Source organism: Stylophora pistillata, chromosome 1 (genome assembly GCF_964205215.1).
Source record: "Stylophora pistillata chromosome 1, jaStyPist1.2, whole genome shotgun sequence".
Lineage (NCBI taxonomy): Eukaryota > Metazoa > Cnidaria > Anthozoa > Scleractinia > Pocilloporidae > Stylophora > Stylophora pistillata.
Window position 1 is genome coordinate 21013534 of NC_142519.1, and position 17727 is coordinate 21031260.

Consider the following 17727-nt stretch of genomic DNA (forward strand, 5'->3'; position numbering starts at 1 on the left):
TTTTGAATCGAGAAAACCTAATAATTTGAATAGCGGTAACATTAAACTTCTAACATTGTTAACCGCTCGGTAAAAAAAAAGGTTGTAGTGTAAATGAACCATCCTTTTTTGCTAGCAAAAGCGTGAGGTTCTGCCAAGTAAATGTATCTTTTCCATGAACTCTTGCGATTGGTTTACCTACACTGGCAAGTTGCTACTAGTTTTGCCTCGGGCAAATTTCCAGATAAAAGGATGACACCGCGAACGGAAGAAGTGGAGAATAGACGACTAATGAAAACAGGGAGTTTGTGCCGACGCGTCTTGTTTTCGACAGCGCACGTGTTTTTGTTTTTATCTTAAAAGCGATTAATTTCCATGTGTCTTATTAGGCCACCTCCGTTCTCTCGTGTTTGTGCGTTTCGTTGCATATCTTTTCATGTTTTAGTGCTCTTTGGTTTTTTTTTTTTTTTAGTGCACGGTTTTGAAAGATGGCGTGGTCTTAGTCAGAATAAGGTAGGGAGAATCGTGCAGCCCTTTGAGGTAAAAATTCTGATAACGTAACACCTCACTGGCGAGCAACGTTTGAGAATGGCGTACAGAAATTCAACAGGCAAGGCACTAAAGAATCAAACCCGATTACCAAGGATTACCAATAACTTCGACAACACTCGAGACCCGGTTTCTAATGAAAGCACAGACAGCAAGTCTCCTTTGGGCTTTTTACGGCTTCCGCAAATTGGAAGGCCCTTTACTGGGCAAAGCAACCCCGTGTCATCTCTCCGTGGGCAACAAACTTTCATGTCTTACGAGGCCGCAAGCGTGGACGCAAAATATCGAACTGTGGGCCGAGCCACTAGACACCACAGAACTTCTTCGATTGAAAGAAAGAAGGATTCTAAAGAGGTGACCAGGAACAAAGAGACCTACGCTAGCTCCAAGGCATCTACTGTTGAAGACAATCACTTCGATAACCATTCTGTAAAGGGTAGGATGGTAAAAGGCACCCCTGGAAGTGATAACTCTTTAAAAAGACCCATACATTTGCTTCGAAGGCGGCTAAGACCAGAGCGTGCCTATCAAGGAAGTTGTAGCCAAATACTGCACGACGAACTGCTAACATTCGATCAAAATATGGATCAACTTCGTGCTTGTACAGAAAGGGACAATGTCATCGAACTGAGGGATTTTACTGGGAAACGGATTGATGTCAACAAAACCGGAGATAGCGATATAACATCTTACATAGCGATGTTTGAAGTTGAAAGGAAAACGAACGGGTCGTACATCAACGATAACAAGAAGCTTTCAAAGTGCGCCGTGACCGAACAAACAAGCCCTGAAGAAGAAACGAGTGAACGTGTCCGAGGGCGTTTTTACGAGACTCTAGATCATCATTTTTTCCACCACTATCGAAAGACTCATCCTGAGCGAAGAATGGCCATTTGTGAAGAAATTGAACGAACTATTGTTGTAAATGATTTAGCCCTTTCGTGTTTCAGGGAACATTTAAGCATTCAAGACGTAATGAACACTTGGATGTTATAAAACAAATCTGACAAGGTTTTTACGAGTTAAGCTTTGAAGGAAAGTCCTGAGTTGATTTTACAGTTAAAAACTGACCGGAAATGATCGGAATGCACGTTTTTCAGTTGTCGCCATACAAACAGCTAATGACGCACTTGAAAAGATTATTCCGTGTTTGACTGTAAACGTAGAGGAAGGACTCGAACGCGTTCTGGTCAGACTTTAAAGGCAAAGAAAATATCAAAATGAGATCACTTAACATGTGACCTGATTGGCATTCTGCCGAGTGCCAAAATAATTTTTGCCATTTGACACAATCGTACGCAGTTTTAAAACACTTTGATGTATTTTCGACAAGCCGCCGGAAAAAGGAAAACAATCTCTATTTGTGTGTTTTTTAAATTCGCTATTTCCCAGGAAAAAAAGAGAAGAACTTATGTTTCGAGATGAAAGGTTATTTTTTTTAATTTCAAAGAGCAAAAGATTCTGGATGTTTTCCCTTCAGTTAAAACGAATTGAACTGACAATGACAAAGTTCCGTTTTGTTATTTCTCTCCTGGAGCAGGTGACTTGTCAGCAATTAGTAGACGAGATGTCACCGGAAAAAAGTATAAGCTTTCTGACCTTTTAAGCCGGGCGTCTTCTCATTCATTCAAAGTTGTTTTAGAAAGAAGTTTACATTAAGAACATTAGTAAAGCTACCATTAATTTTTGTCTACCGTTCCTTTCAATTCGTGCGATGGCATAAAATTTTAAACTTCAACGTGCTAAGAGTGGTTCTCAGTCTGCAAAATCTCTTGCGTGTTTCAGTCGAATGACTGAGGTGATATATTGTTTTTTCATTGCTAACAACATCTTCCAACAAATTCATCCAATAAATGTGCGATAATTATGTGAAAAAAACTGAGAAGAGAGTGATAATAAAGTATTAATTCATTCCTCCCTTTCTTCATTCGTTCGTTTGTTCTTTGATTTTCCGTTCTTTCGCTAGTTCGTTCGTGAGTTCTTTCGTTCGTGGGTACATTTGTTCGTTTATTTGTTTGTCAGTTGGTGGTTATTGAATTTTTTTCTTTCGTTCATTGGTTCTTCGTTCTTTCTTTCTTTCGCTAGAGCTTTCTTTCGTTCGTTTTTCGTTCTCTTCTTCGTACATTTATTCATTCGGAATCTTTTCGGTCGTTCGTTCGTTCGTTTGTTAATTGATAGTCAATACGATCTTTCTCTTTCGTTCCTTCGCTCTTTCTTTCCTTCGTTAAAGCGTTCGTTCGTTTTTTCGATCTCTTGTTCATTCATTCATTCATTTAGAATCAAAACATGCAAGATTGCGTTCCGCCAAGGTTTTATTCGTACTTTGTTTCGAATTACTTTCACCTTTTTAAATAGTGATATGCTTTAACACTGTTGAAGTAAAACAACCGAAAGTGAATTCGCACAATACTTGCATTTCATTTAAGTCAAGATCACCGAAATATGAGGCATATATAGGTGAGTCAATTTACCATTTCAACTTTGTTGATATATCCATATTTAGGTATAGCCAAGTAACAGTTAACTGTAACATGCTTTTTAAGGGTTATTTCTACGTGACGCAGAAAAAACACAGAGCCGGTTTCAGGGTAACATACACTGTACATTCTTTACTAAACTGTTCTTATCCATCATGATTTCAGGAAATTTCAATGAGCTGACACTGATCATTAAATTCCGACATATCAATAAGCGCGTATTTATATTAAATTAAAAGATATCGAAAAATATGACCACTTACACGGCTTTAATCTTTAATCGCCTGAAATCAACTGATTTAACTGGCAATGCATTTAGCGTGAACACTCTGGGAGGCCCCTCTGGGGATGGGGAATAGTTAGAGAGGTTGGTTAATTAGAGAGGAGCTGAGGGAAATGGGAAGCCAACGCACAATGATTCACACCGCCCACAATAACTAAAGCGCGGTATTATTACATCTCTCTATGGGCGCACCAAATATCTCTGTCATCTCCAGAGAGAAGAAACATTTGTCGTGTGTTCTAGCGGCAATCCTTCACCTTTCTCATTTTGGGCACCATCGAACAAGCCAACCACCAGTGCTGAATCCCCTTAGTGTTCAAATGCACTAAGTTTTGCGATATGTCAAAGGTCGTTCCGCTTTACTTTACCGCTGACTCAAACAATAAGACACTGTTTTCAAGTTAAAGACTATGTTATAAGCACATCTGGTACGTTCGAAAGACGCTGTTGCCTTGGCAAGGCAAGATGGCGTACTAAACTACTATTACAAAGCGCGTTTTAGGGGACATTTAAGCCTTCGAGGCGTAATTAACACATTGATGCAAAGAAACAAATCTGAAACGATTTCAATTATGAGTTAGGGTTTCGAGGAAAGTAAGTAGTTGATTTTGCAGGCACAGAATTAACTGCAAATGATCAAGTTGCTCTTTCTTGAGGCTGAATTGTACAATCTCAATTTACCCTTTAATACTCGCCACTCAATAAAATCTATTCTTTTCCACAATGACGTTTCTCCAAGCCATTTTATTATACTCATGAGAGTGAGACTCGTGAAATACCATAGAACAAAATTGAAACATGCATATCTACATACATAGACAGATATAAACTACAGGCGATACAACGACGTCTAAATATTCTCAGATATAGACTAGAATCGCATAATTGAATAAAATCTCGCATTCTGGTTGGTTAACGAAGCGAGGTATTCAGCGCGGAATTGCAAGTTGAAAACGAAGCTAAATGATATTGTTTTACACCTCTTGTTTCGCGCTCAGAATAAAATCAAACAGCTATTCTTATTGAGGTTTGATTCCTCGTAGGGAATAAGATTTTTTTTCTTTGCCCCACGCTCGTGACAAGACGAAAAACATCTTTCCCCAACGTTATTGCTGTTATCATTTTTTCTCATTTTTACTCAGTTATGTGATTCAAGGAAAATCCTTTACCTGCCGCGTCATATTGCACTTGAAAACCGTTACCGGTGTCTGCGTACAATTTAACGCAAAATTGACGACTCGGGCGGTGAATTTTCCCAAATAATGACCATCATCCTGTCACTATCAAGGACTACATACATAAGCTAAACAAATAAGTGATCTAATATCTGCTTACTAAAACTAAGCAGTCTACCTATCTCTAACACCTGGATTCTATCTCTAAGCAGTCTACCTATCTCTAACAAGGTGGATTGCCAGGTGACGTTTGCGAATACAGTTCAACCTAGAGGGAGACTCCTGAACTAAAGACCTTATTCCGTACATCAGACTCTGGAACGTCGTCATTAGATCTCGATGTAAGATCAAAGAACGGATACTCGCTTGTGAAACCCTTTACACATTTGAGGTACAGAGGTTTGGATGTTCGTAACACTTAAACCCGTTGCAGAATTTGTGTCAAGTGCTCGTAAAATTAAATTATATTCGGCGCATGATTCATTCTATACAATCTGCAAAGGTTTAAAGTACTTGCGGTCAATTCAAATTTCCGTTACTCAAAACATACTCAAGCATTTATTTATTGAAAAAAGTGTGTAAAATACCTACAGTTTTTTGGCAAAAATGTAAGGAAAAACCAAACACTAAGAAAAAACGAAACACTAAAACAACATTGCTCATACGGATATTTTCGTGTTCTACGGGGTAAATCTTTTCGAATCTAATGAGGCCTGGCGGATGCTCCAGATCCTAAAATTCATTTCCAAGATATGAGTCTCACAAATATAATTATATCATTGTACCACGAGCAACCAAGGAGCTACATATTAACATGTAATCTGATATTTTTATGAACAATATGAGATTATCAAAAAACTCGCCACAACAGGCTTAAGAAACAGAATCATGCCCTAGCTTTTTGCAGAGTTTAGGAACTGACGACAAATTATCTGTTATCGTGAACGATCTATCACCCCTCATGAAAAAGCCTCCTCCGAGACGCGACGGTTTTTGCTTGCCTAAATTTCTCCCCATCTCTTTAATCATGGATATAAGATCCAATCTCTGCCATCTTTTGTTTATGACGTCATCGATCAACACAATAAAATGACCACTCGAACAGTCATATCTTACTTGAAAAAGTTCCGGAATCTGCTCGAAGCGATCCCACTTTTCGGATCCAATCACAAATTTCGTTTTGCTTGATATCAGTTTGAGCTTCTCTGTCAAACAATTCTCGACCATTTCACGGATCTCTGTGCGGAACATATAAAGATCGCTGCTTTCCATCACAACAAAAAAGGTGAACCGATCTGAAAAAACAAACTGCAACACAAGTTCAGCGAACGCAAGACGAAACAAAACACCTCCATCAATTGAATAAAGTTGCTAAATCGTCCAATATCAACCAAACATAGTTAGATTGGTCAGGGAAATGGTTAAATACTCAGTTTGCCAACCTTCTCGCTGTACGAAAATGAGCCCCCATACACTAGTAAGATTAGTGGTAGAGGCCTCCTCACGTGGGGCGCACGGAAATTCGCAATTGTGACCACTCCTTTGAAAAATCCTAGCAACTTCTTGATCTTACTCCTAAGTGCTATTATAATATATCACAAGTCATTATCAGCCATTCACTTACTACTAAGTGCGATGTATCACAAGTCATTATCAGCCATTATTTCAAGAGTATTTCAACGTTGACTTATACAAAATTACAAGAAATCTGTGAGATTGATGTACTGATGTACCGAGAGTATTCACGGTTTTCTACTTCATCACCCGCTTACTCGTTACCAGTCTACGGGCTAAGTATGTTGGGTCGCAATGAAGGAGGATACTAGCTGTCGGACCCACACCACGCTCAGAGAAAGGCACCAAGGACTCTCGACCTGTCTTTTACTATTATTCTTCAATCTCTCGGTTCTCTAATACACAAATCTACTTATATCCAATTTTACTTCATTCCGTCTAAATATTTGTTTAATCTCTTAGACTCTCACACCTGGATTGTCACTGATTACTTCTCATTGAACAATTCTCTCTGACTTGTACTTCTAAACGCCCACTTCAACTACTGAATTCTGTCTACCAAATAAGCTCAAAAGTATATGTTTATATATTCGCTATCGGAAGGCATGGGTTGGGAGATTAAAAATTTGTCGTTAGAACACTAACACAGACACTTTTACACGATTCTCACAAATTAACAAAATGCACTGCTAAGTGCGCTAAAATGCTTCCGATTGACCGAAACAATCTCTGACTGCGTAAGCCAAGACAAGAATATTCGAGTTGGTCCAAAGCAAGGTCAATAGACAGACTAAGCACGTCCCGCACTTGGAAGTAAGAAACGACAGCCACAATTTGGAAACTCATCCCGATAGCTTAAAGCCGGCTAACTATCTCGAACTTCGAATTCATGTCATTACTAAACGCTACTTATAAACGAATGACTAAATCACTTTTTGACCCGAATAATTACCCACTTTTCAGATCCAAGGCCTCTTTTTCTTACATACCTTGATTGTGTATCCAACCATCCATAATTGTTGAAATGGCTTCTATCACATTTTTTCAGTTCATCGTTCACCAGCTTTTCCATTTTCTTTATCTCCTCTGGTAGGAAGACCTTAATACCTTGAAATCACTGGTGGTCCCTGTAATCTGATTGGCTCTAATTGGTGCGAGTTATTCACGAATCGCACCATCTTTTGCTCAAAATCTTATCATTTTACGCTTGACTGCTCTCTTCAAACGCCTTCTTCTCCGCCTCCAGATTCTGCATGCGCCGATTCCATTGCTTCTGAACTTGCTTCCTTTCATCAGTTCGTCGATCTTCGCCAACCCTTTATGTAGACTTTCCAAAGACACTACATCAGTTTTAGTATCGGAGCTTAAATCCTTGAAAAACGATTTAATGTTATTTAAGCTGGCGTTCTCATTAGCTTTGTCGATGATCAAAAGTGCCACCTGACTATGAAACACCGTAGGACGATCGCTATATTGGCGTAGGTTTTTAATTTTTTTCAGGGTAAGAGTAGAACGAAGAGAACGCAGTTTCTACTTTTCCAACAACTCTACCAAATCATATAACTGCAATGCGTCAAAGACTTCCTTTAGCGACTTGACTGGAGTATCCGGGAATAATTCGAAAATGTTCATCCTCGAATCTCTCACATTAGGGCTGAATTGGAGACCAAAAGCTTGGAGGACAATTTTTTTTATATCCTGGTAATTTTCGAGAACCATTGTCAATTCGGAGGTGACATCGTAACTGAGGTCTTTGAGGCAAATTTTTTATCTTATATCTAACAAAGAATAAAACAAAACTTGTTAACATAATTACACAACTGCCACAGTTAAGATATATCAAGAATTAAGTGACGATCTCTGTAAGAGCGGTCCGGGGCGTTTTGCTTCGGAACAAAGTTTTCCCTCAAACTTTACCAATTAAACTATCTTTGGTAGTAAGTAAATAAAACCGCATTGGTTTTCGGAAACATGTTAAAAAAGAGCTCTCAACAATCACAGCTGCAAAAAACCCTTTTTTGACCTCTTGCGACATCGAAAGTTTCCAAAGTTGACAAGCTCGCTCCTCGTAACAAACTGCATGCAGCAAAATATCGTTTGTACCACTAAGCTATGTGATATTCAATGGGGTTTGAAACGCATTTCAATTTTGACATGTGTTTATTTAGAGGTTCACAATAATTTAATTACAAACTTTCCTTAGACAGCTTTCTGAAATTGGTCAAAAGTACTCTTCTTTCTCGGTTGATATTTCTCAAGTCCACCCCAGACCATTAAAACCTCTGATTGACTTTTTCTAATAAGATGTTCGAAGGCACAGAAATATAAAAACATCTTGCACTTATTAATTTCCCTCGCCGTAGTTGGCTCAATTATTGTTGTTTCTCTGAAATTTTGACTTGATTCTACTATATCTATTTTTAATTGCATCAAGTCAGAAATGGCTTGTATAACAATGTTATCAGCCCACGTACCTTGGTGTGACATATTACACAGATATTGATTCCATGAAGAGCCTAATATACTTTCCATGAACCGATAAGGATTATCAGATAAGAATCTCACAGCTGTTGATCTAATTTCAGCATGATGGTTTGAATCACCGTATAACTGATACGATATTGATTTAAATAAACAGTCACCTTCACCACCTACATCGAATGGCTGTAATTCATGTCTAAGCATTCTATATCGTAATACAAAATTTTTGTTGGTAAAGGAAATGGTTTCAAAAGTATTGCCAAACATAGGACCAGGATTTCATTCAACATCACCTGATAATGACATTGCGTTTAGCCACAGAATATCTTTCTCCCTTAACTTTAAATGCATCAAAATGTGAAGTATAGAAACTATTTTCTTTGCGAATACACTTCGTTTTCCAATGCTTGAAAAATTTTTCAACTTTTTACAAAATAGAAGAAACAGGTACATATTTCAACTCCATTTTCTTGAATTTGGCACGCGACTTTTTCTTTTTTTAAGAAAATTAATAGAAGTTTTCATCTTGATCTGAGACGGCTCTCTTTCTCTCATCCTGCATTTAGCATGTTTTACACATAGTCGAGAGCGTCTGTTTTTCATTACATGGCTTACATTTATTTGATAACTCATTAGAACAAGGCTCAACTTTGATTGTTGCTTTCAAAGAAGTTGGGTCATTGTTCTCTTTTGATGAATTTATGACTCCCCGAAGGGATTTTGTTTGGCACTCCCAAGGAAGTTTAGTTATGGCTCCCCGAAGGGACATTTGGCACTCCCGAGGGAGGTTAGTTATAGCTCCCCGAAGGAACGTTTGGCACTCCCGAGGGAGTTTATAGCACTCGCCACCGAGCGTAGTAGGATCGTCGTGGTACACCTTTTCGCTCTTTATCATAAGATTTACTACTTTTGCATGGAAATTCCATCTTCTGTAGAAGTTACTGATCGCTAAACAAGGCATATAACGAGAGGATTCGGCAGGAAACGCTCGTCCACGGCCACTGATCGAGGGAAGAATCATCAACATTTTCTTCAGTTTCTTTACCTATAAAGCAAGAAAACTCTTGAAAAAGCCCTTCGTGTTGCTTTTAAGATCGAATTCTTTGAAAATCCATCGAAAGTTGAGCTTGGCTCAAAAAGGAAAGTAACATAAATTTATCTTAACCATAGAAAACTTACCAACATCGTTGAACAAACGCGCAATAATGTGAGCACATGGAGCGATCATAGCAAAAAGTTGCCATCTACGTTATGTCTTCTCGGGATACGAAAATTAAACGAACATTGCTCGAAAGTGGTCTCGGGTTGTTGGTTGCCATCTACGTCATGTCTTCTCGGATACGGAAACCAAACGAACATTGCTCGAAAGTGGTCTTGTGTTGTTGGCGAAAGAATAAAAGAAAAACACGAGTTACTGAGACACACGTGTGCACTTGGACTCTACGAGTACCAGGCACAAAAACTGGGCACAAGTTAGGTGTACCATAGAGCATAAGAACTATGACGAGCTCTCCAAAAGTTTCATAAAAGTGTTAACGATACTATTTCACGAATTAATAGAAAATGGAGACAGAGTTGGAATGAAGTGAAGAGTACTTCTGAAAGCTTGGACATATTTCATTTGGTTGTCCCATACTCTATTTCGATAGAGCAATTCCAATATTTTTGAACCAGTTGAGCTAAGTTTAGGTCAGGCTGAAAGCCAATGAGAACCTGGGCCCAGTTTTTCAAAGGCCGATTACCACTAACCCAGGGTTAAAGTTTAATCCCGTTCTCTAGATTCCTTTGTTCATGAGCCATTTGCTGATAATTTTCTCAATTCTTATTGTAAGATCCAACTACCAAATTGTAGATTTTGAATTTTCTTTTAAGCCCTTCAGATCTGAGATCAGATTTCACACTTGCCCAGGCTTGTCTTAACCCTACTTTGGACAAACCGGTCCAGAGTAATAACCAGTTAGACACACACAGAGCCAGTCTCGAACAAAAGGAAAAAAGCCTGATGCCAACTCGGCATGTAACTGGTGAAGTAGGTTGCGCAGATTTATAAACCAATGAAAAAGCTTACACTTAATAAAAATACAAACCCACAACAATTCCAAATTCTTCTTGTCTCTCAATCGTAAACCGCTTGGTATAACGTAAAACTCATTTCATCCAATCACAGCGTTTAGGGTATCAGGGTCTTTACAAACGGGCTTAATCCGCCACTGAGTTCAAATATAATGCGGGTTTTATTAAAATATCATAACTCTTGATTACAGGGACATTTAAATGGATTCCCTTCGATCAAGAAACCGGGTCAAGGGGAACACAATGCTTCTTGAGGTGACGCGTTTTCAGCCGAAGTCACCAGCTGAAGATGTCTAGCATTACATAGACGAAAAGTCGCGATCCACATCGATAGAGACTTGACCATGAGACAAACAATAGAAATTTTATTATTACTTCAATCAACGAAGATAAATGACCACAAAATCTACCTAGCACACGTTTAATATTCCAGGTCACGGAGTAAAATTTTACACATAGCAGTTAAAGAGTAAAAGTAACGGCTTAATTTCGCGATGGGTCGTACTCAGAAAATCACCCATTTTCCGTACTAAAGCGTACTAAGCAGGACAGCGTTTTAAAAAATATTAATTTTACAACGGAATGTCTGAGAAGCGGCCTCTTTTTTCAGTGCCATTCATTTAAAACTGAGTAAAATCTAAGTCAGCCTTGATGGTTTACCTCGCTTTCTTCAGTAACATCACTCATTAGTCGGCTCTTCATACATTACGGACCTTATAAGACACGACAAATTCTCCTCTGTAAAAGAAATACTGGGACTTTCCTTCTTCTTCCTCGAATGCGCATGTCTCTCCTTTTCAATTGCCTACCTGCTAAAGGCCTCTTTAACTCACGCATCATTGATATCAGGTCCATCGTTTGGTAGAAATCTCCAGCACTGAAGTTAGAAAATCATCATCTCCAATATAAACACGCAACTCAACAACCTCTTTGTGCAGCTTTTTCAGAGGTTGAACCCCAGTGCACCACAGAGGACGGATGACCAATTTCACTTTTGTGGGGAACGCGGTGACCAAAATCCCCATAATATCATCACATTGTGACTTCGCTGGGAGAGTACCAATCAGTGAGACCATCGTGGATGAAAAATACAGCAAATAACGAAAATTTATCAGAGGATAAATTTTAAAACGATCGCAAAATGTAAGCCTCTTCGTTACAAAATTACAATTAAGAACTAAATTTAACAAATAAAGATTTGGTAACAGACATTTGACTATAAGGTAATGGGAATTATGCCTCAGTATTTATCATGACCGCTTGCTCAATAAAAAGCGCCTCGACTCGTTTTTACCAAGGTCAATGGCATAAAATTAAACCGAATCAAGCAAAGATTTTTTTTTTAATCACGAGCGACATAAATGAGGTAATTACTTTTTCCTTCGCCTGAAGAAGAGGCGTTATTCTTGAATATTTTCTAAATTAAGCGAGCAGAGGGAAACACAAGGTGAAAACGAGGAGAGCGCGAGGGTAGTGTCTTCCATTTCGTGCTCGTCTTACGCATGACTTCGCTTGCTTGGATACGCTGAAAAGACTTCTGTTCTGCATGCTGAATGTTTCCTTGTTCCAGGTGATTTAAATCGATCCCAATCTTCTAAGAAAGTTGTCAGCTTTTGGACGAGGATCTCATGGTGCAAAATGCAACCATAACTCGTCTACGCTGATGGCCCCATCAGTCAAAATTGGTGTTTATGCCCTTATGCGCTATAAATTATCAGTAAATTATGCACCTACCATAAAACCCTTTATGAAGACCACGCAGGTCTAGCACTGGCTTAACTTTTAATTTGTTGTCAGTTTCGTGTTATGCAGACATATCACGACGAGCGCGATTTTTTTGGTAAATATTCGTTTATATTTTTTTACCAACCTTGATTAAACATCCAACCCTGTATAACTTCTGAAGAAGTCGATCTCATTTGTCCACCTCTTTCTCTAAGGCCTCCTTCGAATACTGCATTCCCAGCGGAAAAGTGCGCTCCTATCGCATTCCAAAACTTTTCCGCCGCTCATCACAGTTTCCTCGCTCCTCAATGGTGTTCAGACCTTTAAAAACCTTTTTAATCTCCTCGGTGTCGCTAGTCCCCTTAAAGTCAATAATCAGCACAGCAACCCTGCTGTCAGTGATAACATACGGGACGATCACCAAGATTCCTCAATTTCTCTATTTCCTGTTTCGAGCGTTAGCAACGTCAGCTTTTTAACTCTTTACGGTGGCCAATTTACAATTTCAACATAGCTGATATTACCAAATTACCCTGTTATCCCCACCAACGCAGCACCACAGTTTCTTTAGAAACTTACCCCCTTTATTTCCAGCTATTCATAGACAAAATTATGGCTCCCATCGTCAAAACTTTACCATCATATGTCAAAGCCAGCCAACACGGTCTTAAAATTTTTCGTGACTTTAATTTTCCTTGGTCAAGACAAAATTCTTTTCACTACAAACATTACATCTCTTTATGCTGTCGTTCCTAATGGCGAAGGTCTCCTGGCCCTCAAACATTTTTTTGATCAACGCACTGTTAAGAAACCTAAACCTGAAACACTACTTCGCTTAGCTGAACTAGAGCTCACATTCAATTGTTTTTCATTCGGGACAACTTTTCAAACAAACCCATGACGTAGCCATCACTGGGTTTGTTCCCGGTTGCCCCTGGTTCAACTCCTCGGCTGCCCTCTGTAAATAGCCCACTGGTCTGCCTCCTGCCAGCAGGGATTTTTAAGCACTTAGTTAGCTTACATTGTGGCTGAAAAGCCCCTAAGGGGCAGCTTCAATTTACGTATTTATTTATTTATTTATTCATTTTTTTATTTGTAGGTTTTGTCGAACACCAATTTTTCAGTTAATACAACGGCCCCAAAACTGAAGTCTACGGTCGCTACATCGACGACTGTATCGGCACTACCCTCTCAACCAGAGAGGAGCTAACTCAATTCATAACCGCAGTCAAGTCCTTTCACCCGCTCTAATATATACCTGGGAAATTTCTGACAATTCTTTATCCTTTTTAGTCATCAAAGTTTCAATTGAAGGCAACGGTTTATGCACTAGTGTGTATTCCAAAAATCAGAGTTAATGTGCCAGTTTTTCGAAAAACGTGGTTACCCTGTCAGCGGTCTCAAAAATAAACGTGATTTACACCGCCAACTCAGGTCTGACAAGTGAGTTGAATTCATTTAAGTTTTCCCATGACTGATAAAACGATTGAATATAATCTAGCAAAAAAACTTCGACCTCATCTATCAAATACAGCCGCTGAAAGTTTACTCAGTTCTGTGCGACCTAATGTTTTGTTTTATCAATCGGTCAAAGAGAATAGGGAAAGAAGCAACTAGTAGTCAAGATTTCTGCGTAATGGTTGAATTCAAATGTTAAAATACGAACTGCTCTTACTCATAGTACTTTTAAAAAGTGAAGTCCTTTCCAGTTGATACATGTAGACTTGACGAAAAAATCAATACATTTGACGACGTGAACTAATTTCTTCAAAGTATCTTTCTTCTGTCGTAATAAACCATAGGTTTTGATGGTTACTTTGGCAGATCAGAAAATGCTGAAAGTGCAACTTAATAACAATGGACATCCAAGAAAAATTTTCAGTCCACGTTTTGATGTGATTTTCTAAGCGAAAACACAGAACGCGGACCTCAGCTATCAAGATTGCACAATAAAATGTACCATGTCGCAAAACAAATGGATATAATTACCAAGCTAACGAAATATCTCGTGAGTTATTTCTTTCCTAAAAGTAATACTTCACACGGTCTTAATAAGTGGCAAACACGCCAAAATTAAACAGTTTAATTCAGTCGTTCATTGTGGCGACTTTTGAAGTTATTTTTCTCAAAGTGTTTATTAAATATCTTCAATTCTCCGATTTAAGTTGTAGGATCAAATGTAACGAAAAGAAGATATAAATAAAATTTTTCAACAAATACGAGCTTTGTATTAGATACACAAACACACAAACTATAAAGTTTAGAGGGACACTGGTGAAATCCGAGTTCGTTTAAGAGTTTACTCAGTTCTTCGTACGCTTGTTGACACTCGACCTTAGTATCGGCAATATTGAGGAAGTCGTCAAGATAAGCCAAAACCATAAATCCCCGCCGCTCTATCATTCGCGTGACTGCTTGTGCTAATCTATAAATTATATCGGGGCTTTTTGCGGCCACAAATGGAAGCTTACAGTCGTACAGATATGTGAGAGAATTATCACCACGAAACTGCCAGGCTAGTCCTGTCGCAGTGTAGTTGGACGGATGAATGGACACATGTCGATAAGCACTCTTAAGGTCAATTTTTGCCAGGTATGCGTTATACTTGATGAGTGACACTGCCTTGTTGACCGTCACGCATGAATAGTGGTGTTGTGTGTCAGTGTATGAATTAACATTGCGGTTTTGTGGTCGGCTGCAATCATGGATAAGGCGGACCTTGTCGCTGTCCGGTTTTGGTATCGCCCCCAACGCGCTTACTATGGTCGGTTTTTCAGTTGTTATTATGTAGTTTCCGTGCTGTATTTCATGTCCCGAATATCATGTCCCGTTGCCGATTTGTAACTGGTCATTTCTGCGTGTCATAGTTCAGAGTCAGGCGATATGATACGAAAGCCGTCCGTTAGTCCTTTCAGCAGATAGTCACGGTCAATATCATTAGTCAAATGTTCTGTCCAGGCGTCAATGTTATTGTTTAACGAAGATGGGTGTAAGCATGGGGTTCGAGTCATGTGCGTTGATTGGACATCATGGGTGGATGTTCGTGTTGAGGGTGGGGCTGAGAGCAATTTGCCACGAGGCAGACGTGTTGAAAGCGGCATTGAGGTCAATTGCAGCCCGACAAGGAGTTAAATTGGCAGCAGATTGGCCTGACAAATTGTGGCTGGCGGTCGGAATTGGAGCGCGAGTCGGCATAAGGCATAGCCAGAGCTTGGTTGGATTGAGTCAGTGCGCGACGTTTGACAAGTGTTGTGGGGGTTTTACCACTCGCTTGGCGAATTGAAAAGAGGTACTGAGACTCTGTAATTTTCTTCTTTATTCTCCCATACTGCTGCTTCTACCACAGCTAATTTTCTCTCTCTTTCTCCACTGCTAATTTCTACTACTTTCAGCAAGGAGTGCCCCAGTATTAAATACAAAAATCACAGACATGTTTGGGTTAGCTGACCGTGGGAATTTCCAAAACAGGATATTCAGTGTGGGTAAAACTCAAGGTCAGTTTTACCAACCCAAACATGACCACGTAGCAAACTAGTTATCCTCAACCATAATAAGGAATTAAAATGTCAAGCACGGCGAGAACTGAGCCAAGTTCAAGCACACGCTAAAAATAAATGATCAAAACTATAGATTCGTCAAAATAGCACGTAGGGGCGAAAAGGCGAGACTTAATAAAACAAAAGGTAAACCTAAAAATACTGGAAATATCAATCCTTGAAAACGCTCTACAACACAAGGAACCGCGTATGAAGATGCTGCGAATCGCTGCCCCAGCGAAATCCGTACGGATGTCGCCATACAAACACTTAATGACGCAATTGAAAAGATCATTCCGTGTTTGACTGTAAACGTAGAGGACTCACTCGAACGCGTTCTGGTCAGACTTTAAAGGCAAAGAAAATATCAAAATGAGATCACTCAAAACATGAGACCTGATTGGCATTCTGCCGAGTGCCAAAATAATTTTTGCCCTTTGACAATCGCACGCCGTTTTAAAACACTTTGATGTATTTTCGACAAGCCGGGAAAAAGAAAATCTTAATTTGTGCGTTTTTTTTTTAAATTCGCTATTTTCCAGCAAGAAAGTGAAGAACTTATGCTTCGAGATGAAGCTTAGTTTCAAAGCGCAAAAAATTCTGGATGTCTTCTTTTAGTTAAAAACGGATTAAACTGACAATGACAAAGTTCCGTTTTGTTATTTTTCTCCTGGAGCAGGTGACTTGTCAGCAATTAGCAGATGAGATGTCACCGGAGAAAAGTATAAGTTTTCTAACCTTTTAAGCCGGGTTTCTTCTCACTCATTTAAAGTTGTTTTTAAAAGAAATTTCCATTAAGAACATTGGTAAAGCTACCATTAATTTGTGTCTATCGTTGCTTTCAATAACTACGATGCCATAAACTTTTAAACTGTAACGCGCTGACAATGGTTCTCAATTTGCAGAATCTCTACCTTCTCTTGCATGGTGATATATTGTTTTTTCGTTGCTAACAGCATCTCCCGACAAATTTATCCAATAATGTACGAGAAGTGAATTATGTGAAAAAAAAAACCGAGAAGAGAGTCGTAATAAAGTATAAATTCATTCCTTCCTTTCTTCATTCGTTTGTTTGTTTTTTGATTTTCTGTTGGTTCGTTTGTTCATTTGTATGTTCTTTCGTTCGTGGGTACTTTTGGTCGCTCTTTCGTTTGTTAATTGGTGGTTACGATGTTTTTTTCTTTCGTTCATTGGTTCTTCGTTCTTTCTTTCCTTCATTAGAGCGTTTTAGGACGATCAGGACGATTAGGACGATCAGACTACACCTTCACATTAGAGCGTTTGTTCGTTCGTTTTTTCGTTCTCTTGTTCGTTCATTTATTCATTCGGAATCATGATATGCAAGACTGCGATCCTTTGAAGTAAAGAGAGGTTTTCATAACACTAGACCCTGTTAGAGACTTTGGGTCATGAGGTCGTGATATAGCTTTCCACAGAATTTCATTCTTTACAGTCAGCGAAGGTTTAAACTACTTATTATAAATTTACATTTTATCACTAAAAACATACTCAAGCATTAGTTTAAACAACGGGTTTCTTTCCTGGAAAAAAAAATTATAGTGTATACACTTGAAATCACTCCCCGTTTGTTTAATTATTACGTGAGAGATTGGTCATAAGTATTTTCATGAAGTTTTATCACTTTTAAAATGGGAAAGAGACGACGGAAAATGTAAGTAATTTGAAGGTCTAGATAGAACTAAATAGCTAAATCAATTGCTGGTCAATAAACAGGAAGTCTTTTACAAAAGATGTGAAAATCAATTGAGGGTCTCCATGGGGAGAAGACTTTTACGGCCAACAGCTGAAATTTTTGCCATTTTATGGTTAATGCGAAATTTCTTTCCGTTGCGGCTGAAAGAGGCTGCCAAAGTCCAATCCCCTTGTCCTTGTCGCGGTAGCCGGAAACAGGTATGTAGGGGAATGCTGTGCAG

The 17727-nt window shown here is 38.9% G+C and overlaps 1 protein-coding gene across 1 annotated transcript; it reads left to right on the plus strand.

Moving 5' to 3' along the window:
• On the plus strand, nucleotides 1-2455 carry LOC148741624 (uncharacterized). The gene has a single exon (XM_088743656.1). The coding sequence runs from the start codon at nucleotides 568-570 to the stop codon at nucleotides 1522-1524; it is 957 nt and encodes a 318-aa protein (XP_088599782.1). The 5' UTR covers nucleotides 1-567; the 3' UTR covers nucleotides 1525-2455.
• The last annotated feature ends 15272 nt before the right edge of the window (nucleotides 2456-17727 follow it).